The sequence below is a fragment of the Myotis myotis genome, unplaced genomic scaffold, assembly GCF_014108235.1.
Source record: "Myotis myotis isolate mMyoMyo1 unplaced genomic scaffold, mMyoMyo1.p scaffold_m19_p_17, whole genome shotgun sequence".
Taxonomy (NCBI): Eukaryota; Metazoa; Chordata; class Mammalia; order Chiroptera; family Vespertilionidae; genus Myotis; species Myotis myotis.
This window is the reverse complement of record NW_023416321.1, coordinates 34,711,311-34,734,908: the sequence shown is the minus strand read 5'-3', so window position 1 is coordinate 34,734,908 and position 23,598 is coordinate 34,711,311. Positions and strand designations below refer to the sequence as shown.

The 23,598-nt window shown below is 48.1% G+C and overlaps 1 protein-coding gene and 1 non-coding gene across 10 annotated transcripts in view; one reads left to right on the top strand and one right to left on the bottom strand.

Moving 5' to 3' along the window:
- The window catches only part of SLC43A2 (solute carrier family 43 member 2), a 43,404-nt gene that overhangs the window by 7,254 nt on the left and 12,552 nt on the right, over positions 1–23,598 (top strand). For 7 of the 9 annotated variants that reach the window (XM_036340987.1, XM_036340986.1, XM_036340985.1 and 4 more), the window contains exons 3-5: positions 7,698–7,923; positions 8,996–9,051; positions 9,879–9,955. In XM_036340987.1, the coding sequence (XP_036196880.1) occupies positions 7,698–7,923; positions 8,996–9,051; positions 9,879–9,955 (359 nt within the window). Of the gene's footprint in view, positions 1–7,697; positions 7,924–8,995; positions 9,052–9,878; positions 9,956–23,598 lie in introns of those variants that run through there. The other 2 variants (XM_036340984.1, XM_036340989.1) reach the window with 2 other exon arrangements.
- On the bottom strand, positions 22,479–22,549 carry LOC118672544. Its single transcript, XR_004973108.1, has one exon. It is a non-coding gene; the product is annotated as a small nucleolar RNA SNORD50 (small nucleolar RNA).

Sequence of the window (23,598 nt, the reverse complement as noted above, 5' to 3'; positions counted from 1 at the left end):
AGGATTTTCATGGTTTCAAGTCTTACATTTAAGTCTTTAATCCATTTTCTGAAAAATATGTTTTTATTGATTTAAGGGAGAGGGAGAGAAAGAGAGAAACATCGATCAGCTGCCTCCTGTATGCTCCCTACTGTGGATTGAATCCAAAACCAGGGCATGTGTCCTGACCAGGAATCGAACCAGTGATCTCTTGGTGCATGGGGCAAAGCTTAATCCACTGAACCACACCAATGGGCAAGTCTTTGATCCATTTTGAGTTTATTCTTGTGTATGGTGTAAGAAGGTGGTCTAATTTCATTTTGCACATATCTGTTCAATTTTCTCAGCACCATTTATTGAATAGACTATCTTTACCCCATTGTATGTTCTTGACTCCTTTGTCAAATATTAATTAACCACAAAGGCATGGGCTCTCTATTCTGTTCCATTGATCTATATGCCTGTTTTTATGCCAGAACCATGCTGTTTTAATTACCATGGCCTTGTAATATGGTTTGATATCAGGTATCATGATTCCTCCAACTTTGTTCTTTCTCAAGGTTGGTATGGCTATTTGGGGTCTTTTGTGGTTCCGTGTAAATATTTGTTCTGGTTCTGTGAAATACGCCATTGGTATCTTGATAGGAATTGCATTGACGCTATAGGTTGCTTTGGGTAGCATGGACATTTTAATAATATTAATTCTTCTTATCCAGGAACACAGTATATGCTTCCACATATTTGTATCTTCTTCAGTTTCTTTCTTCAGTGTCTCATAATTTTCTTCTATTCACTTTGGGCTTTTTTTTCTAGTTACTTTAAGTGTAAAGGTAGATTGTTTATTTGAGATTTTTCTTGTTTCTTGAGATAGGCCTATTATGCTATGAATTTCCCTCTTAGGACTGCTTTTGCTATGTCATAAATTTTAAATTGTTGTGTTCTCATTTTCATTTGTTTCAAGGTAATTTTTTATTTCTTCCTTGATCTCATTGTTAATCATTCATTGTTTAGTAACATGTTATTTAGCTTCCATGTCTTGTGTGATTTTCAGTTTTTTTCTTATGATTGATTTCTAGTTTTATACTATAATGGTCAGAGAAGATGCTTGATACAATTTCAATCTTCTTAAATTTTTTGAGACTTTTTCTGCCTTAACGTGTGGTCTATCCTAGAAAATGTTCCATGTGTACTTGAAAAGAATGTATATTCTGCTGCTTTGGGATGAAATGCTCTGAAGATACCAATTAAATCCATCTGATCTAGTATATTTTTTAAGGCCGCTGTTTCCTTGTTGATTTTCTATCTGGAAAGATCTATCCATTGATGTCAAAATCCCCTACTATGCCACTATCCCCCAGCTGGGTGACTCAGTTGGTTGGAACATCGTTTGTACACTGAAAAGGTTGTGGGTTTGATTCCCGGTCAGGGCACATACCTAGATTCGGGTCCAATCGCCGGTAGGGCACAATGGGAGGCAACTGATCTATATTTCTCACTCTCTCTCTCCAACAAACATATCCTTGGTGAGGATTTTAAAAATCCCCTACTCTGACTGTATTACTGTCTCCCTTTATGTCCATCCAGATTTGCTTTATATATTTAGGTGCTCCTATGTTGGGTGCATAAATGTGTATAAGGGTTATATCCTCTTACTGGATTATTCCCTTTATCATTGTGTAGTGTCCTTAGCCTTTGTTTTAAAGCCTATTTTGTCATATATAAGTATTGCTATCCCAGCTTTTTCTTTTCAATTCCATTTGCATGAAATATCTTTTTCCATTTTTTTACTTTTAGTCTGTGTGTATCTTGGAGACAGCATATATGTGGTTTTTGTTTTCTTATCTATTTAGCTACCCTATGTCTATTATTATTATTATTATTATTTTAATCCTCACCCGAGAATATTTTTCCATTGATTTTTAGAGAAAGTGGAAGAGAGAGGGAAAGATAGAGAGAAATATTAATGTGAGAAAAAAACATATCGATTGGTTGCCTCCTGTATACATCCTGATCAGGGCCTGGGCTGGGGAGGAGCCTTCAACTGAGGTATATGCCCTTGACTGGAATCGAACCCGGGACTTGGGCCGCAGGCCGATGCTCTTTCCACTGATCCAAACCAGCTAGGGCTGGCCTATGTCTTTTGATTGTAGTACTTAAGCATTTATATTTAAGGTGATTATTGATAGGTATGTATTTATTGCCTTTTAACTATGTTCCTCTGTTGTTGTTGTTTTCTTCTTAAAGAAGGCCCTTTGACATTTCTTATAATATTTCTTGGAACATTTTCCCCAGCAGTCTTACACCTATTAACAAACTCCTTTAGCTTTTTCTTGTCTGGGAAGTTCTTTATTTCTCCTTTTATTTTATTTATTTATTTATTTTTTTTGTTAAATATATTTTATTGATTTTTTACAGAGAGGAAGGGAGAGGGATAGGGAGTCAGAAACATCGATGAGAGAGAAACATCGATCAGCTGCCTCCTGCACATCTCCCACTGGAGATGTGCCCGCAACCCAGGCACATGCCCTTGACCGGAATCGAACCCGGGACCTCTCAGTCCGCAAGCCGACGCTCTATCCACTGAGCCAAACCGGTCCCGGCTCTCCTTTAATTTTAAATGATGGCCTTGCTGGGAAAGTAGTCTTGGTTGTAGGTCCTTGCTTTTCATCACTTTGAATATTTCATGCCAATCCCTTCTGAGGCATGAAATGGTTTACTACACCCAAGGGTCAGTGGTTGATAGCTTTTGAAAACTCCCCCTTTCACATTTATTGCTGTGTATTTTGGATTTTTTTTAAAAAGTAGCAATGGGCCCTAACCGGTTTGGCTCAGTGGATAGAGTGTCGGCCTGTGGACTGAAAGGTCCCAGGTTCGATTCCGGTCAAGGGTACATACCTTGGTTGTGGGCACATCCCCAGTAGGAGTTGTGCAGGAGGCAGCTGATCGATGTTTCTCTCTCATCGATGTTTCTAACTCTCTATCCCTCTCCCTTCCTCTCTGTAAAAAATCAATAAAATATATTTAAAAAAAAAAAAGCAGTGACTTCTTAAAAAAAATTAAGAAGTAGCAATGGGTAAGAAAGTCTAAAGGCTGGTGACCACAGCCTTAGGATGTGTCACAGAGAGGAGCTGGTGCCCTTAGCCCTCCCCACCAACCCTGCCCTCCTCCTTCCCATTTCATGACCTAATTTTTCTCCCCCACATCCGCTGCTCACCACTCCTGGTTTCTGGGTGTTCTATTCAGGTCTTGCCCAGCTGGGTTGGCTTTCCGGGACCTCGTGGGAAGATCTTGGGGACAGTCCCATTCTCACCAGGTGACATTAGGTCCACCTGGTATTGCCCCAGCTCTGTGACAGCCTTGTGCTCCCAGCATTTTCTCAGAACTGCCTCTAACCCAGGTGGTACAGCATCAGCACAGCCTGAAGGTTAAAAGCAGGAGCTTTGGAGCCTGACAGCCTGGATTCAAGTCCAGTTTCCCCAGGTATTGGCTATGAGACCTTGGCCAAGACACTTAACCTGTTCTGAAATTCCTGGGATACGGGGTGGGGGTGGGAGGCCGCTGAGTGACACAGGAGTGAATAGCATTGAACACAGCAGCCCCCACACACAGGCACTCTGTGACCACAGCGAAGGCGTTGGCCCTGGCCCACCAGCAGGGCCCTCTGACTGTCTGTGTCCTGCCTCTTGTTTGCTCTGTGTCTGAGGCTGACCTCTCACCTACATCCCCCCTGCTGCACTGGAGATGCTGCTTCCTGTTGCCGGATAGACTAAGGATTTGAGAAAGACGGAGGTCCTGGGGCAGGGACCATCAGCAGGGTGGCCCAGCCCCCCCCCCCCCCCCCCCCGGGGTATTCAGTAAGCAGCCAGTCAGAAGAGGGCTGCTCAGGAATTCAGAGGGGCTGCTCCAGCCCAGCCCAGGGCCCTTTGCTCCCTTAAGCATCGTCTGGCCAGCTATTCTGGAGGCTCCCACTCCCTTTATTTCCCTGGGATGGGGGGAGCCCCCTCTTTGACCCAGAGATGTCAGAGCAGCCCGAATGGGGTCACAGCACCCTCTTTTCTCCCCTGCCTTCTCTGTAAAGATTGTGTATGTGAGTCTTCTGTAAGTGAGGCGGACAGTACAGGCATTGTTCTCTCTTCCCTGCCCCTGGCTTTCCTCCTAAGCAGTCTTACGCCTGTTCTCAGCATACTCTGGCCACACCAGTTCCTGTCCTGTCCTCTTGGTTCACTTTCCCCAGCTGGGCTGGATCAGGCCGCTCTGGCCTCCCACTGCAGTCACCTGTTTACTAAACAGGTGCAAGTGAGGCGCAGAGCAGGCTGGGCCGGTGAGGGCTGAGCTATGGCTGGGAGAAGAGGGGCACCCCAGGGCCTTGATGCTTCCTGGGTGCTTGTCTGATTGGTGTTTCTCCTGGCCCACAATGGTCCAGGTGGAAGAGGAGCCAAGGAAGAGAAGCAGCCTGGGTGTGATGGTGTGTTTGGGCACCTGCTGCATCTGTGTTTATTCGTGTGGGAAGTTTTACTGCCAACAAAGCTTCTGGGCTAAAGGATGGTTTAGGTCCCGCTGGGTGAGGGGCACGCTCATGTTGCTCCATAGGCAGACAAGGGGCCACTCAGACACCTCCACCCACTCCAGGCTCATGTGTTGCTGGATATCACTGCCTGAGGCAGGAGGGCTGAGGGCCAGGCGGCCCTTTGGCAGGGACTTGTTTAAGCAGAGAAGGCCGGCAGCCCAAAGGTCCCCGCCTCTGTATGGAGTGGCTCTAGAATGAAAGATGGGAGGGACAGAGACCCTTCCTTCTGCTCTGACCTGTCTCCTCATTAGCCCCCCCGTCTAGTTATAGGGGTGACCAGATCTCTCAACTATTCAGATGTGTGCACCCATCCCCCATTATAGCAAATTAGGGAGACTGCCTTGGGTATTGTGCCTTGGTCTTTACTTCTCTCTCGGTGAGTGCAGTCCTGGATTTAAGGGTCCCCTGCGGTTCCTCTCTGGGGAACCTGTGGGTAGGGCACCCTGGTGCCTCACTCAGAGAGAGTGCTGCCTCGTTTGCTGGTGTCCCGTCCAGGCAGGGCTCCCTGCCCATAGCAGCGGACCCTGCAGCACTGAGTGCAGTGATGGGCTCTAGACCCTGCGTGGCCACAGTCAGGTCTCACAGGCCAGCAATCCTGGACCCTCCCCTCCCATCCACCGGGTCACACCTGTGCTGGTTTGCTCATATCTGCACGCCAACCTGGAAGTGGCTGTCGTCCCATTTCACCTCCAGTTCCTGTTGCTGCTGGCAGAGCTGACACCTGAAGCCAGTGCCAACCTGTGAAGCAGCTCTGCCTTCCCAGAAGCTGCCCCACAGGGGGCGAGCGGCCACGTCAGTGTGTGTGACAGTGCTGAGCGGATTCCAATGGGCTCAGGTGACCCTGGTTGGCTGTTTTGGTTGCCAGTGTGGTGGGGCCTCTCTGGAGAGCAGCAGGCTGAGTGGGGTGGGAATCTGGCTTGTTAGGAGGTTGTTTTCTTTAAAATATGTTTTGCCGAAACCGGTTTGGCTCAGTGGATAGAGCGTCGGCCTGCGGACTGAAGGGTCCCAGGTTCGATTCCGGTCAAGGGCATGTACCTGGGTTGCAGGCACATCCCCAGTGGGAGATGTGCCGGGGGCGGCTGATCGATGTTTCTCTCTCATCGATGTTTCTGGCTCTCTGTCCCTCTACCTTCCTCTCTGTAAAAAATCAATAAAATATATTAAAAATAAAATATGTTTTTATTGATTTCCGAGAGGAAGGGAGAGAGAGAAACATCAATGATGAGAAAGAATCGTTGGTTAGCTGCCTCTTGCACGGCTCCCAGTGGGGATCGAGCCCACAACCCGAGCATGTGCCCTGACTGGGAATCAAACCGTGGCCTCCTGGTTCATAGGTCACCACTTAACCACTGAGCCACACCTGCTGGACTGGCTTGTTAGGTTTTGTTTCTGTAGCTTCAGGAGGTTAACATTGTAGCTTTAATCTCCTTAAATCCCCTCTATCTTCAATTTTATCCACTTATCCTATTTGCTTTTTTCTTTCTTGATCCTTTTGGCCATTGTGATCTGAGCCCATTGTTTTCATTAATTCAGTAAACGAGTGCTCTGTAAAGGACCTGAGTAAGGTGTTGGGGACTCAGGTGACCAGAACGCAGTCCCTGCCCTCCAGGTCCCCCAGCCCAGTGGAGACTAGACACATATTCATGCTACCACATGCACAGTTATGGAATCTGCTGTGAGTTACTGTGCCGGGCTCTGCTGCCAGTCGGTTGCACCACTACCCCCATCCTGAGCCCCCAATAATAGTAATTATAATAACTTTCAGCTATTACTTATTGAGCTCTTTCTCTGCTTGTGTGAGTTCTAGAATGTTATCTGGATTTTCCTGTCTTCCCTAAAACTCTAGGAGGTAGATACTAATTGTTAGATTATGCCCATTCTACAGATTTAAAAAACTGAGGAAGAGTAAGCTTAAGTCGTTTCTTCAAGGTCATACAAGTAGGAAGTGGAGGAACCAAAATGGGAACCCAGCACCTCACCCTCGATCTGCGTGCCCCCAGGAGGCCTCTTTGGTTAGAGTTGGCATATGGCATGATTCACCCAAAGCGCATCCTTTTCCATGACCTTGGGGCGGCCCTGAGAGGCCTGGGCAGGCCTTTGCAGACCTCAGCTTTACAGCCCTGGCGCCAGAGGGCCGCAATCTGGAGGCTGCAGTTCTCTGAAGAGAGGCATTTCCTTGTCTCTCCCAGTGTTACCTCCAATCTAATCAGAGGCCGCGCCTCTTTCTGCAGGATTAGTCAGCATCTCATAACTAGCAGTCCCAGCGAGGAGCGAGTTCTCAGCTGTGTTCTGGACCTGCCCCCCACCCTCCTGCCTTCAGCTGCCGCAGCACTTTTCCCTTCCTATTCTTGCTGTCTTGCTGCTGGTGGACTTTGGAGAGGGCCATTAAGGGCCAGGGTTATAGTACAGGTGTGGCCTCAGGGACAGCAAATGCGGTGACTCTAGGGAGGAATATTAGAAAGTAAAAGATCTCAACAAGTGAAAGCAAATAAATTGGGACTATTTTTAAAAATCCTTTCCCAAGGTGTTCTACAATATAGTGTGTGTGGAGGTTGATAGCGTGAAAATGTGCGGGGAGGCGGTAGCATGTGGGCTGCATGTTTGAGAAGTCACTGTGCTTAGCAGTAAAGGGGGCCCCCTGCTCTGAACTGACCGAGGGGAACCCCAGGGTGTTGCAGTGAGACCAGCAGCTGCCCTTCCCAGGTGGCCTAGGGTTGGCTCCTCTGTACTGGCTGCAGTCTGTTTCCGTGGACAGAGCTGCTGAGAAGGCTCTTGCCACCCTGGGACCTCACTGCCAAGGCTGGGGCCTGCGGTCACTCTAGACTGGGAATAGGTGACTAGAACGGGAATCCCAACCTGGGGCTCATGGGTGCTTCAAGGGACACACGAAGCCCCTGAAATTGTGGGTAAGACTGTGTGTGCATTTTCTGAGTCACGGGAGCATAGCTTTCTCTGTTGGGTTCACCAAAGGATCTATGTCCCCTCCAAAGTTAAGAACCTTCGCATTATCATTCCAGGGGGCTTGGCACATGGGCATCCAAGCCTGAGTCCTCAGGAGGCCCAGAGACAACCCTGCCGTTCCCAGTGGGGCGACTAAATGTGCACCTGCCCCTCTGATCTTTGGGAACCCCTGCCATGACCCTGTGATCAGGTTTCTCTCTCTCTGCACTCACAGAGAATGTCACCAACGGCACAGCGGGTGAATCAGAGCAGGAGGAGGAGGTGAGCTGGATGAATGGTTGGCTCAGCTGTAAGGCCCAAGATGAGATGCTAAACTTGGCCTTCACCGTGGGCTCCTTCCTGCTCAGTGCCATCACCCTGCCCCTGGGCATCGTCATGGACAAGTATGGCCCAAGGAAGCTCAGGCTGCTAGGCAGGTAAGTGTGTGGGACCCTGGGCTGAGTTCCCCACTGTAGGAATCCTGGTGCCTGCTACCAGGTACACTGTGGAGCTCCCTCAATGCCCACTCAGAGTTTCTGCCCCTTCTGCCACCAAATCAGTAGGTGCTCTGATCCTTGTCATGTGCCAGTATTGCATACAAAAGGCCCAGGGACCCAGGCCTGCCTGGGAAGGCCTGGAGTTCTTGTCATTAAGAACACTGGCTTCCACACTCTTTATGACCTTCTACCTCTATCAGAAAAAAAGGTTTTGCAAAATGACTTCTAATATAAGCACATGGAGTTGTCAGTTATGTATACATATGCCATTCTTAGTTTTTTATGTGCTTTGTGACACATATACAAAAATATAAATTAAAATGGCTGAGATTAAAAGTTGTAAAATAGAAGTCCTAATATTTCCCCTACCATTGGCACCTGTGTGGATCATCAGGTGTACCGGGGGGGGGGGGGGGGACGGGGGGGACGGGGGGTGTGCCTGGTCTGTAAAGTTCCAGTGTGCCAGGCTCAGGGTCAGTCCACCCTCTCAGGTCATGGTCTCCTCTAGCCTGTCCCCTTCGAATGATCATCTCAAAGGGCAGTGGCTTGCAGTGAGCGAGCCCTGTGACCAGAGAGGGAATGGGTGGTGGAACAGTTTCATTCACTTTTTGAGGGGGATTCAGGAGCTGCCACTCTCTCGCCTGTGCCCAGTGTCCCGTCCATCCCCTGGCTGAGCGAGTGAGAGAGGGCACAGTCCACTCTCACTTCAGAGCCTTGGCCCCTCCGGTCTGGGACGGGAAGGGGCAGTGCAGTGTGGTGTTTGCCAGATGTGGCTTCCAGGCTTGAATTCCTGCTTGGGCACTTACTCGTTGGAGACTTTGGAGAAATCAGTTCTTTTTTTTCCTCTCATCAGTAAAATGGGCCAATTATACTCCTTAGAATTGTTAAATTAAATAAAATATTGTATATAAAATTTCCAGAAATATCTAATACATAGTAAATACTCCCAAATAATAACAATATTAGCAACAACAAGAAGAAGAAATAATGTATTATCTCTGCTTGTTTTTAGTGCCTGCTTTGCTGTCTCCTGCTTGCTGATTGCATATGGAGCAAGTAACCCAAATTGTGAGGACACTTTTCCTCCACCCTTTTGTCAGGGACTGGGGAGCGTGCCCATCTGCTCTAGGACGCTGTGCCAGGCCTGGTGCTCACTGCTCACGTTAAAGGGGATGCTTGTTAGGCCTTTAACCAGTTGCTTATCTCAAATGGGTGGCTGGGTAAAAGAACAATCGCCCCAGACTGATGTCTGAGGGAAGGTCCCAGGGTGTGTGAAACTCCCATCTCATCACCACGCCAGGCCAGTCCGCATGGCCTCATTGATCCAACCTGAGAGGCAAGTTCCAAGAACTAGGCCAGCTGCAGTGGTGTGTGCAGAATTGTCAGCTGTGTCCCTGGAGCTTAGAAGCCACCTGGTCCCCAACCTTGTTCAGGTGAAGCTGTTGCTTCAAGGAAGTTTTGAACAAACACCAAAATAAGACTTGAGTTTATTTCACCATCTATTGATTTGGGGACACCTGTATTTTTGGTTTCAGTGAAGCTGCTTCTCACTTGCTGCTCAGGTTAATGGAGGACAGAGGGTGGGGACGCACCTTTTTAAAAGATGTATTTTTATTGATCAGAGAGGAAGGGAAAGAGAGAGAGAAAGAGAGAGAGAGAGAGAGAGAGATATCACTGTTTGGCTGCCTCCTCACGCCCCACACTGGGGATCGAGCCCACAACCCGGGCTTGTGCCCTTGACCAGAATTGAACCCTGGACCCCTCAGTCGTCAGGCCGACGCTCTATCCACTGAGCCAGACCAGCTAGGGCGGGAGGCCCCTTTTGTAAGAGCCCAAGCCCTGGCCTCCCTGAAGCTCAGCTGCGGTGCCTGATTCTGTGCCTTTGTTTTCCTCAGCTCTCTCTGTGCTCATCTTCATCGCCCTGTCTCTGAATGGCTTTGGCGGGATGTGCATGACCTTCACCTCATTAACAGTGAGTATCCATTTCTTTAAGACCTCAGTTCAATCACCGCCTTGTGACTTTGAGGCAGCTTTTATTGACTTCAATTTCCTTGTCTTCCACTCGCCTGCGTGTGCCTGGACATCCCAGCACAGACGGCTGCTGCTGGTGAAACGGCTGGAGAGCAAAGCCAGCCAGCGAGGCCTCCGCAGTGGGAGGCGGGGGTCCTGCAGCACAGCAGAGCACGGCTCTCAGAGAGGCCATCCCTGCCTGCTGGCCGTGGCTTAGGCACTCAGGAAGCCAGCTTGCTAGCCATGTGTCCAGGGAAGACGGGGCAGGGAGGAAAAAAGCTACCACCCACTTTCTTTCTCTTATTTTCCATGACAGCCCTGGCGAACAGGGCAACCTAAAAACAAACCTCCCTCGCTCGGAATCTCCCCGCCCCTAACCATCGCCTTTGTCCAGAACTGAATGAGAAGCTCAGGGGAGCACACAGGCCCCCTCTCCTTGGTTTCTGGGATGCCAGGACACAGAGAGCCCCTCTAGGAAAGGAGAGGTTTTCTCGGTGCTGAGCACCCCCTGATCAGTAGCACCAGGGCGCCACGGAAGGTGAGAGAGACTGCAGTAAGGCTCAGGCTGAAGGAAAGAAAGCCAAACATGTCTTCCCTGGGAGGAAGAGGGAAGCTCTCTGCAGGCTCGCCCAGTCCGGCAAGGGTGCCTTTCAGAGCTGGCCGTTGGGAAAGAAGTGAGAACAATAGGCTCTTCAAAGAGATTTCTGTCAAACAGGAAAGCCCGGCCTGCCTCAGGTTCCCCGAGAAAAAGTTTTTATGATATAATACCTACCATCACCTTTTATAGGATACTCTGGTTTCTGATTTCTCTTTCCACAAAGGAGTCAGGAGTTGGGGGGCCCTTGTTTAGCTGTGCAGGACCGGGGTCTGCTGGTCTTCCTGCAAGGAAGCTTGAATAGGTGCTGGCACCTCCGTGACCCCATGTCTGCAGGCTGTGAGCCAGAGGCCACGGGCCCAGTATGTCCTCTGGTCACCTTTCCTACACTTGGCCGTGTTAACTTTACCCTGGTGGGAAGGACCAACTGTCTGGGTCTGGCTCTTGGGAATGGAATATTCAGCGGCATCTCTTTAGGTGAGAAAGGCCATGGCACGGGGCCATGTATGCGGTGTGCTCGGGGCAGGGGTAGAACACACAGGTCCGGGGACTGTGGTTGCCCTGCTCCGGTGGTATGAGAGAGATTGGGTTTGTACCCTTTAGTGCATTTTTATTTTGATTTTTTAACCAGGTAGATTAAAGAGAAGAAATATATTCCCTCCCCCCACTCAAATACCCAGAGGTCGGTAAATGTCGAAACTGTAGGAAATCTGTTAGAACTGCCAAATTCCACTAAGTTGTGTAAACTGTGTAACAGGAGTCATGGTTCTGTTTGTTCTTTGACAGCGTGAAAATTATCAACTCTTTCATCAAAAGGAAAATTAAAAACCTGGCAGCACCCCTCATTTTAGTCACTCTATGCCTGTGTCATGGCAGTTCTGCATTTTGGGATAAGAGAAAGAGATGGTCCTTGAACCTGAGGAGTTTGTGCTCTGAGATGCAGAAAGATGCTTTTCTGTGATGAAGCAGAAGAGAAATGGATAAAACCACCATGCCACGAATCCTCTCTAAGAAAGCCTTTACAATGAACTTGTAGTTGTCTAAGAAAACTTTAGGAGGCTAGTAAGCTCATAAGGATCTGTTTTCTTTTTTAAATTATAAAACAAACGCCGAAACCGGTTTGGCTCAGTGGATAGAGCGTCGGCCTGCGGACTGAGGGGTCCCGGGTTCGATTCCGGTCAAGGGCATGTGCCTGGGTTGCAGGCACATCCCCAGTGGGGGATGTGCAGGAGGCGGCTGGTCGATGTTTCTCTCTCATCGATGTTTCTGACTCTGTCTCTCTCTCTTCCTCTCTGTGAAAAATCAATAAAATATATTTTAAAAAAAATAAATTATAAAACAAACATGTTCTTATTTTAAAAAGTTAATATTTTCTAAGGATAAACTATAGACTGTAAAATTTTATAAGCCCAGCTTTATCATTTTAGAATGTATCTCTTCAGTATTTAAAAAGAATCCGCAGATACCAATGTTATTCTTTTTTAAAAAGAAATACTGTTGCCCTAACCGGTTTGGCTCAGTGGATAGAGCATCGGCCTGCGGACTGAAGGGTCCCAGGTTCAATTCCAGTCAAGGGCATGTACCTTGGTTGCGGGCACATCCCCAGTGGGGGGTGTGCAGGAGGCAGCTGACGGATGTTTCTCTTCCATCGATGTTTCTAACTCTCTGTCCCTCTCCCTTCTTCTCTGTAAAAAATCAATAAAATGTACATTAAAGAAATAAAAAGAAATACTGTTATAACTTGCCCTTTCCTTTTTCTTTTTCTTTTTTAAATATATTTCTTTATTGATTTCAGAGAGGAAGGAAGAGGGAGAGAGAGATAGAAACATCAATGATGAGAGAGAATTATTGATTGGCTGCCTCTTGCACGCCCCTGACTGGGGATCCAGCCTGCAACCCAGGCATGTGCCCTTGGCCAGAATTGATCCTGGGACCCTTCAGTCCGAAGGCTAACGCTCTATCCATTGAACCAAACCGGCTAGGGCAGGGGTGGGCAAACTTTTTGACTCGAGGGCCACAATGGGTTCTTAAACTGGACCCACGGGGTCACGGAGGTGCCAGCACCTATTCAAGCTTCCTTGCAGACCAAGGAAGACCAGCAGACCCCAGTCCCGCACAACTAAACAAGGGCCCCGAAACTCCTGACTCCTTTGTGGAAAGAGAAATCAGAAACCAGAGTATCCCACAAAAGGTGATGGTAGGTATTAATTCAAATTCAAAGTAAACATCATTACATAAAAGGGTACGGTCTTTTTTTTTTTTTTAGTTTTATTCATTTCAAACGGGCCGGATCCGGCCCACGGGCCGTAGTTTGCCCACGGCTGGGCTAGGGCTTTCTTTTTTTAAAAAATATATTTTTATTGATTTCAGAGAGGAAGGGAGAGGGAGATAGAAACATCAATGATAAGAGAGAATCACTGATTGGCTGCCTCCTGCACTCCCCGCCCCGGGCACTGAGCCTGCAACTTAGGCATGTGCCCTGACCGGGAATCGAACCATGACTTCCTGGTTCATAGGTCGATGCTCAACCATCGAGCCGCACTGGCCAGGCACAACTTGCCCTTTTCACTTAACAATGTATTTTTTTACATCTTTTCCTGCCAGTGCTTAGAAATCTACCTTATTATTTTAAGCTCTCGAGATCTACCTCATTATTAAAGAGTTCCATGTAATTCTATAATACGGATATACCATAATTTATTTAACCAGCTTCCTACTAATGGACACTTGGGGTTGTTTCCAATTTTTCTGATTTATGATGCTGCTGAAGTGAACGTTCCTGTACATATATTTCTGTAAAATAAGTTCCTGGAAGTGGGATTGCTGGGCCGCAGATCAGTGTGTTTGAAATGTTAACGGATACTGTCACGTGGTCTTTCCAAAAGCTTCTACTGTCTGTACATGATGCCATCCTACCCTCGCATATGAGAGTGCCTTTTCTCCACACCCCTTCCAGTACCCTGTCACTAATCTTTCAAACACTAGCCCATCTGATCTGGTAAAACATGATATTCCATGATTTAAAAATTTTTTTCTTTAATGGTTAGTAAGACGGAGCATCTTTTCACCTGTTATTTGTGGTGGTTTGTATTCTGTGAAGTGCTGCTTTGTGTCTTTTTCTACAGGATTACCTTTCATATGCAAAGCAATTAGCTCTTTCTGAGTGAGCAAGGGGTCTTACCCGGGGTTTCCAGGCTTCTGTTGGCCTGTGAATAAGCCTGAGGAGGGCTGTGCTCTCCCTGGAGATGATATGCAAACCGAGTGTGTTCATGCTCCGCAGGTGCATTTTTCTGCGAGGGTCCATTGCTTTCAGCAACCTCTAGGTCTCTGGAGGCCAAACGCACACAGAGGGGTGTTCCTGTCAACGTCTCCCTTCCACTGGGAGGTAAAAGGCCACACAGGCCAGAGAGTGCCCAGGCAAGAAAACCATCTGATCGGCACTTACTAGTAAAGTGTTTGGATAGCAGGGGCCTATGTAAGCAGGGCTAGTGGCTGGTCCTCTGAGGTCCCCGTTCTTGGGTCTAGAACACACAGACCAGCACACTGCGACCCCAGGCCAAATGGAGGCCACTCCAGGGAAGTGGGTCCTGTGAACAGTTTTATTGGTACACAGCCACGCCCACATCTCTTTGGTGCGGTGGCTGCAGAATGAAGTAGTTGTACAGAGACTATATGGCCTGTAAAACCGAAAATATTTTCTGTCTGGCCTTTTACAGAAAAAGTTTGATTTGAGAGGCCCAAGAAGCTGCTTAATCACTATCTTCTGTGGGAAGGGGGGGAGGGGGCTGACACACCTCTCACCCCACATCCCGCTGACCCTGCCCACTTGTAGTTACACAGGCCAGCTCCCTAAGCACTTTTCCTGAAGTGCTTTTTTGTTTTGTTTTGTTAATTCTCACCTGAGGATATTTTTTCCATTGATTTTTAGAAAGAGTGGAAAGGAGGGGCGAGACCGAGAGTGAAACATCAGTGTGAGAGAGACCCATAGATTGGTTGCCTCCTGCACATGCCGACGAGGGCTGGGGATCAAACTTGTTTTTTTGTTTTTTGTTTTTTCTGAAGCGCCTTTTAAGTCCTCTCCTTCCCCTCCACGGCTGCTCCTGGCCTGAGGCTTCTCCGGGGGGAGGCCTCAGATGGGGGCTCCCAGTGGCTGCTCCTCCTCCAGAGCAGACCCTGAAGGGGGCCGAGCAGCAGGTCAGCAGGGCAGGCCTGGAGCTCTTGGGCAGTGAGCCAGGGCAGGCCGCAGCTTCTGCTGAGCGGAGCTGAGTCTCGTCCTGACACAGCCCAGGCCTTTAAAAAGCAGAACTCTCAGGAGCAGCTCCACAGATGCGAGCCAGCAGCACATGGCACTTTCTGTCTGTGTCTCCCACCCACACTCTAATTTGGGGGACAGAGGAGTCTTCAGGGTCGCCTTTAGGAGCATCTGAATCAAGTCTCCTACAGCTGCGGTGGGGCCGTGGATCATTGCTCCATGATAACCTGGGAAGTGGGGGGGATGTGTTGTCATGGAAACCTTATTTTGGGGACTTTCTGAGTCCCAGTGGGTTTAATGTTGCATGGGTTGTGGTATAAAGATGTACAGGCCCTGTAAGCTGTTACCTCAGTTGGTGGAGAGGGGCCCCAAATTGGCAAAATTGCTTTTCCCCACAGGCCAGGATGGGTTGGCAGATAGGCCTCCTTCACAAGGCCCAAGAGGTCTGCTGATGGGCGATCCTTCCCTCTGCGGGGGTGGGGGGACTCAGAGGGCCAGGGGGATCCATACCAGGGGGCTACCTGACGGCCAGCACTGGGCTCCCAGGTCCCTGCAGCAGAGGGTGATGTCCTTAGGGGAGGGTGCCAGGTCGTTCGAGGGGTGCAGAGCACTCCCCAGGTGCCGAGCCTCATCCTCCCGCCCCCTGCCCCCACCTGGACAGCACACTTTGGTCTGTTTGCTCAGTGCTTTGCATTTGTACAACCCTTTAACTCGCTTCATCGGCCGGAGCACAAATACCAGCCAGGGCTGAGCCGGCGTCTTTGGGTCGCCACCCCACAATCCAGGGCCTGGGTTGCTTAGAGATGGGAGCAGATGCAGCCAACATTGTGGACATGTCTTTTACACTTCATTACTCTGACCCCTGTCCATGTGTGGGCAGGACGGGGAGTTCTGAGCTGAAGCCCTCACAGAAAAGTGATTACAAAACGTTGCCAGGCTCCTTGATGAAAAATTTCTCTGTGGGCTTTCCCTATTCGATTCAGTGAAGTCTGACTTTGAACCTGAGGAAGAAATGATCCCATGGTAGTGGGGATCTGGGTCTGAAGGAAACAGAATAAACATCCCTCTGGCAAAACCTGAGAGGAGCGGAGGGGAGGATTGGGATGCAGCCATGAAGCAGGTGTCCCGTGAGGGGCTGGAGGTTAGCATTCTGCTCAGCTGACCTGTTTCTACGGGACTCGGTCAGCTCTCCGGGAGCCCAGGGCCAGGTGAGCAGGACTCGCCCGCTCTCCCTCTCCGTTTCTGTTCTGTGCCTTGTGAATCCAGAGCAGTCAGCTGATCGCCACTGGCCTGGGAAAAATTCACCCATCGAGGGTTCCGCATTGTGAACTTGCTTCAGCATGTGACAAGTTCAGGGGTGGACAGAAAGTGTAGTGGGGGCACCGGCAGGGCTGGACCTGGCTGGGAAGGCAGATGAGGTGGCCGGGGGAGTGGAGGCCCTCCTCCCACCCCTTCAGCAGTGAAGCGGAAAGGTGACCACAGGGCCTGCTCCTGACATTAAGTGCTTGGAGCTGCCAGGTGGTTTGGGGTTAGGAAATAGCTCGGCTTTGCTGAGTCTGCTTGTCTAGACTGGTACCTGGATCCTGGCCTGTACAGGTTGTACGGAGCTCTGGGTGTGTACACCAGCCACTTGAGGACAAGGCTCACCTCTGGAAGGGGCCTGAGGGCCAGCATGCCAGCCTCCACCCAGGCTGCACGTGGCAGCTCCCCAACGGCCAGGGCGTGCCCCCAGCTGGTGGGCTCGGGAAGCCACAAATGTGGAAAGTCAGTGTCAGGTGGCTACACAGGGCCCTTCTTTCCCTGCCTACCAGCAACCCCAAGGGCTGTCTTGGGGGCCCCTGGGTGGAGAGACATCTTAGAGGATCTTCTAGGGAAGACAACCCATCCTCACCGCCCTGCAGCCTCGGCCTCTGGGGACTCTCATCTAGTAGCCTTGCTCTGTGGCCAGAAATCCAGCGGAGGGGCCGCCTGCAGCTGCTATTTTCCCCTCTGGGAAGGTCACACAGCCCAGGCCTGTTTCCCGGGCAGCTGAGGGGCTGAGAGAATGAGTCACCAACAGCATCCCCTGGGAGGGAGCAGGCCGGCGTGGAGGGCCCCGCAGAGCCCACGGCAGCCCTACCCTCGCAGGCAGGGGTGGTGGTGGAAGCACTCAGAGCTGGGGGACAGGGCCTGCACTCCCCGCACCTGTGAGTGCAGTGAATCCTGAGTCAGGAAACAGCCTCTGTTGAGTGTTTCCCCCGCATCTGTCGTTGCAGCACGGCTCCGGCTTCCTTCTTGGCAGCCGAGCTGGCTCTTCCCCTCCACCTGGCCCTTGAGGCCCCCACTAGAGCACTCTGCTCAGGACCCAGCCATCACTCCATCACCAGGCTTCTGAGCAGCCATTGTGTGCGGCTGAGGTCGAGCAGAGGCAGAGGAGGGAGAGGAGGAGGAAGGAGAGGCGTGGAGACCGGTGGGAGGAGGAGACTCGGGTGGGAAGATGAAACAGGAGAGTCCACTTGATGGTGTGGCCCAGGACCATGGAAGGTCAGCCAGGGAAGGTCAGGGGCGGGGAGGGGCCCATGGTCTAACTGTTAGACCCACAGGAGGGTCAGAGGAAGAGCAGACAGACGCTGGGCACGGAGCACAGACGCGTGAGGGGTGTGAGCGTCTTTGCTTTGGGGCCCAACTGAAGTGTGTACAGAGCAGCCCAACAGTTGTGCACATCAACTTGACCTGCTTTGGATCCCAAATTTGACCCTTACCAGCTTGGGGGTGTTCCATGACTTTTCTAATCCTAAAGGGTTTTAACCATTAAGTGAGGTTAAAAAGTGACACCTGCCCCCATTAAGGTTGTTTGGAGGTTTGTTTTTTAATTTTAAAAATATATATTTTTATTGATTTCAGAGAGGAAGGGAGGGGAGAGAGAGAGAGAAACATCAGTGATAAGAGAGGATCATTGATCGGCTGCCTCCTGCACGCCCCACACTGGGGGTCGAGCCCTCAACCTGGGCACGTGTCCAAATCGTAACCTCCTGGTTCATGAGTTAATGCTCAACCACTGAGCCACACCAGCTAGGCCTGTTTGGAGGGTTTTTAAGATAATACATACAGTAGATATTACAAATAGTTGCTATTATAATGATGCCATTATGTTATAATAACATATTATTATATTAATATAATCATGCTATATATTATTATATACCACCACTTAATAATAAGGAAAATCCTTTGATCATGCCGCCCCTGGGCACAACAAATGGGGAGATTTCTGGCAGGCAGGACAGCTTTGGGAGGAAGGGAAGGAAGTGGCTTAAAAGATCACACAATTAGTATTAACATTTAAAAATAATCAGTGTCCACAGGGAAACCCTCTCTTCTGCTGTGCTTGTTATGCTTCTGTGTCCGAGGCTGCCAGGATGTTTATGCTTTGGGTTTCATTGGTCAAGGTCATTCTTGATGTTCTTTTCAGAGAGATTTCACCTGACAGAAATGCTAAAAGCTGAAAAACACTTTGACTTCCTATTTCAACACTTCTGTTGGTAAAAAAAAAAGCCATGAACTAAGAAATTAAATGGCAAACTAGGAAAACATACCTGCAGTGTATGAATAAACGGTGACTGCCTTATATATAAAGAGCCTAATCAAAATCAATATAAAAATATTAACATCCTTATGGGGAAAAAAGGACAAATGGAGAATATAAATGACTTTTAAAACTAGAAAAACGTTCAAAGTCAGTAATTAAATAAATGTATGTTTTTTAAATTTTAATGTTTTCTTAGTCATGGAAACTTTAAATATATATGGTATTGGAGAGAATAGTACAATGAACCCCACATACCCCTCTTGCAACTTCAACAATTAATCAGCTCATGGCCATTCTTGTTTCATTTCTGCCTCCACCCACCATCCAGGTTACTTAGAAACAAACATCAGTCACTAATTCATTTCATTCATATCCTCAAAGAAATGGATTTTACCACAGCAGGATATTGGTGAAGTGGCAAATATTAAAAATAATGGTAATGAACAATGTTGGAATGGCTACAGTGAAACAGGCACTCTACTATGCTGCTGGTGGGAAAATCGATTGGTATAAGTTTTCTAGAAGGCAATTTGGCACAGAGTATGACAACGAATTCTCTTTCGGGACTTTATCTTAAGGAAATAATAGCTATATGCACATATATTTATCTTCAAAGATGTTCATTTAAGGATGTTCATTGGTTGTTTATGGTAAAAATTAAAAAGGCCCTGAGGGCCCGGCTAGTGTGGCTCAGTGGTTGAGCATTGACCTATGAACCCGGAGGTCTTGGTTCGATTCCCGGTCAGGGCACATGCTCAGGTTGCAGGCTCCATCCCAGTGTTGGGTGTGCAGGAGGCAGCCGATCGATGATTCTCTCTCATCATTGATGTTTCTATCTCTCTCTCCCTCTCCCTTCCTCTCTGAAATCAATAAAAATATTTTTAAAAAAAAAATAAATAAAAGGCCCTGAGGCCCAACCTCAAAGAAATGCATAAAGTGTGGGCCAGATAGTCATTACAAACTATGTTGAAGATGAATATGAAATTAGGAAACATTTATAATATAGCAAAAAAGAAAAAATTTATAAAACAATATTTAGCATATGATCCCAATTTTGTTATAAAGTTATAGGTATTTATAGGAAAAAAGTTAAAGGGAACTATATCGAGATGGTCACATGGTTATATCAGGGTGTTTTTTATTTTACCCTTTATGTATACTTCGTTTCAGATGTTTTACAGTGGACATGCATTGCTCTTCTAACCAGGAAAAAGAACCGTAATTTAAAATACAGGGTGTTGATGCTGGGAACACTGAGTGGCATGGCTTGCCCTGAGGCTCTGTGCTCCCCTGGTAATGACCCTGCTGACCAAAATAACGTGTTGGGGAGAAGAATTTTCTTGGTGTTGCTGAGAATGTCCTAGGCCGGGAGAAGCAGGGCAGCGAGGAAGGCAGCTGGAAGGCTACTGCCCTTGTCCAGACATGAGTGGGGGGGTCTCACCCAGGGGCAGGTGGGAAGGCAGCTCTTCTCCCAGCTTTCTGTTCTTCCCTGCCCTGGATCTAGTTGTGGGGAGACGACTCCAGAAGATCAGATCAGAGTTGCATATTGGCCCCAAACCCCTGTTGTTCTGTGGCCCGTAGCCTGAGTTAGGGTCAGGGCACGCTGGAGCTTAAGGACAAAGGGAAGGGGCTAGCTGCCTGCTTCCCTGGAGTATCCCGTAGCCCGTTGAAAAGTCTGAGCTTTGTGCGCAAGGGGCACCAACAACAGTGTCCCCCTGGCCTGGCTCTGCACCAAGTGGCCTTTGCTACACCAGGCTCGTGGCCTCCATTTGCTCTTCTGGTGGATTCTGAGCCCTCTTGGACCCTTTTCTTCCTTTGCCTGCCCTGGCGGGAGTGGCATTCCAGGTGGGAAGAGTTCCCCCTCCCGGACAAGCAGAACTAGTCTTTGGATTCTCCCTGGGGCTGATATGGCCCCGGATGCCTCCCCTCCACGCTGCCTGGCTGGAGTAGTCAGCATGGAGAAGCCAAACTATGTGAGCCAGGAACTGAGGCATGTCCTCTGAATCACAGCATACCTGGGGGGCATGTGTGCACAGAGTCAGATCGGGTGCCATAGTGCTCCCCCGGTGTGCCTAGGCACTCACGAGCACATCACATTTCCTCTGTCTCCTGTTGGGAGATTTCCACCTGCCCCTTGTTCTCCCCTGACCCTCGCTGAGAAGCCTGAGTGGACAGGGGATCCACTCTGTGCGGGGCTGGAAGAAGAGCTCTTTGTGTGCTGGGAACTCTGGGGAGCCTGGATAGCCTACGTGGCCTCATGTCATATGCTATAGACTTATTCATGTTCCTTTTTTTTTTTCTTTTAAGACTTTTTAGTGATTTTTAGAGAGAGAGGAAGGGAGAGGGAGAGAGAGAAAGAGAAACATTGATGTGAAAGAGGAACATTGACCGGCTGCCTCCTGCACACTCCCTGCAGGGGAATCAGGCCCCCAACTTGGGCACGACCCGGACTGGGCATCGAACCAGCAACCTTTCTGTGCACCACACCTGCCAGGGCTCGTGTTCCTTTTTAATTCTGGGATCCGAAACATTTGAATTCCTTATTCATGTGTGTGTTTTTTAACAGTGATAGAGACATGATTCATATACCATGTAATTCACCTCAAGTATACAATTCACTGGTTTTTATTGTATTCACAGTTGTGTAGTTATCAGCATAATTAATTATATTGCCCCAAATGGAAATCCGGTACCCATTAGCACTTCCTCCCAGCTTCCTCTACGCCAGCCCTAAGCAACCTCCGATCTATTCTCTGTCTCTAGGGATTTGCCTTGCCTGGACTTTCCATACAAATGCAATCATACAACATGTGTTCTTTTGTGACTGGTTTATTTTCACCACATATGTTTTCGTAAGGTTCATCCATGTTGTACTATGAGTCAGTACTTATTTCTTCTTATGGCTGGCTAATATGCTCTTGTGTGGATATACCACACTTTGTTTACCCATTCATTCATTGATGGACATTGAGATTGTTTCCACTTTTGGGATATTATGAATAAGGCTGCTCTAAGCATTCCTGTGCAAGTTTCTGTGTGGCTATTGTTTAATTTCTCTTGGATGTCTACCTAGGAGTGAAATGATAACTCTGTTTAACTGTTGGAGGTACTGCCAAACTATTTTCCAGAGTGGCCGCACCAGTCTACATTTCCACCAGTAGTGTGAGGGCTCCGGTTCCTCACAATTGTTAATTAGCTAATTTCTTTTTATTGTAGCTACACTAGAGGGCATGAATTAGTATCTCGTGGTTCGGATTCCTATTTCCCCTATGATTGATGACATTGAGTATATCTTCATGAGCTTATTATCTATTTGTATATTTTTTGGAGAAATGTCTATTCAGATCTTTTGTCTATTTTAAAAATAGGTTATTTATCTTTTTGTGATTGAGTTGTAGGAGTTATTTATATTTTCTAGATACAAGTCCCTTATCAGATACGGGATTCGTAAAAATTTTCTTTTCTGTGCATTGTTTTTTCACCTTCTTGATGGTGTCCTTTAAAGCACAAAAGTTTTTAGTTTTTAGATTTCATTTTTTTCCCCAACATCAGAATTTATTTAAAACTTATTTTTAGCCAGACCGGTTTGGCTCAGTGGATAGAGCGTCGGCCTGCGGACTGAAGGGTCCCAGGTTCGATTCCGGTCAAGGCCATGTACCTTGGTTGCGGGCACATCACCAGTAGGAGGTGTGCAGGAGGTGGCTGGTCGATGTTTCTCTCTCATCGATGTTTCTAACTCTCTATCCCTCTCCTTCCTCTCTGTAAAAAATCAATAAAATATATTTTAAAAAAACAAAACAAAACAAAAAACTTATTTTCAGCCCGACTGGCGTGCCTCAGTGGTTGAGCGTGTGGACCTATGAACCAGGAGGTCACGGTTTGATTCCTGGTCAGGGCACATGCCGGGGTTGTGGGCTCAATCCCACAACCAGTGTGGGGCATGCATGAGGCAGCCAATCAATGATTCTCTCTCATCATGATGTTTCTATCTCTCCTTCTCCCTTCCTCTCTGAAATCAATAAAAAAAACAAAACTTATTTTAAAAAATGCTATTGCCCTTATAATGGTCTATCTCAGAAACCAGATCTATATTAACATTTTTCAACAGAAATTCAGGTTAGGAATAGGATCATAATAGATATGAAGCACAAAGTTTTTACTTTAGATTGATGCCACTTACTTGCTTTTTTCCTGTTTTATTGAGACATAGTTACATATAGCATTGTATTAGTGTAAAGCATGATGATTTGGTATATGCCCTATTCATTGTAATTGTGGGCAACATGGCAGAAATGCTGAGGCCAAGTTCAAACTGCTTGTGTTCAGCAACAGTGGATTGGCTTGCAAGCCATCATGTTTACTAAAACCCCCAAATGATTGCAGACAAGTGGGGGAGGGGAACATATAAATAGTATGAAACAGGCTGGCATAGCTTCCAGAGAGGGGTCCTCAGTGCGAGGCCACTGTGGGTGTGGGTGGAACCTCCTGGAGGTTCCAGAGAGAAGCAGTGACTGGCTGTTTTGGAGTGGGGGGTGGAGGATGTGTGCTTTGCCTCAGGTCTGAATCCTTGACTGCATTACCCTATTTACCATGCCTGGATTTGTGTGGAATCGCTGAGGGTTCTAGCTTTGAGGTTATGTCACATGAGCCCAGAATAAATTTATGTGCGATGCAAGAGTGGCCTCACTGGGAGGAGAGCCTGAGCATGTTTAGCCACTGGCCTTCTCAGGTGATGATTTCTGGGGCCGTGGAAAGGGAAAGCCCTCCTTGCCCTTAGAAATTCAGAAGCAGAAATCCCAGGCCGGTGCCCTTGTCAGCGCTGAGGGAACTGTAGAATTTTGATTGACACCTTCCAGAAATCTACTCTCTCAGACTGAAAGCAGCTTTTGCTGACATCTGGTCCTTCTGGGACGCTGATATTTTTATTTATAAAAATGACACTCTCGTCCCCAAATAGATTCTTATTTTTAACTGACTTGCTCCCTTTGAGGGATGCCTGTCTCCCAGCTTGGCTCGCTTGCATCTCCGTGTCATCCTGTAAAGACAAGAAGGCCCCTGGCCTGTGGCAGCAAAGAGGAGGGACAGGTGCCAGCCAGGAAGTCCAACAGCTCTGTCCTTACATGTGGGGTCCGAATTCTGCATTGCACTCCTCCTCTGCCCTTATCAGCCTCAGGCCAGGAAGGAAAAACT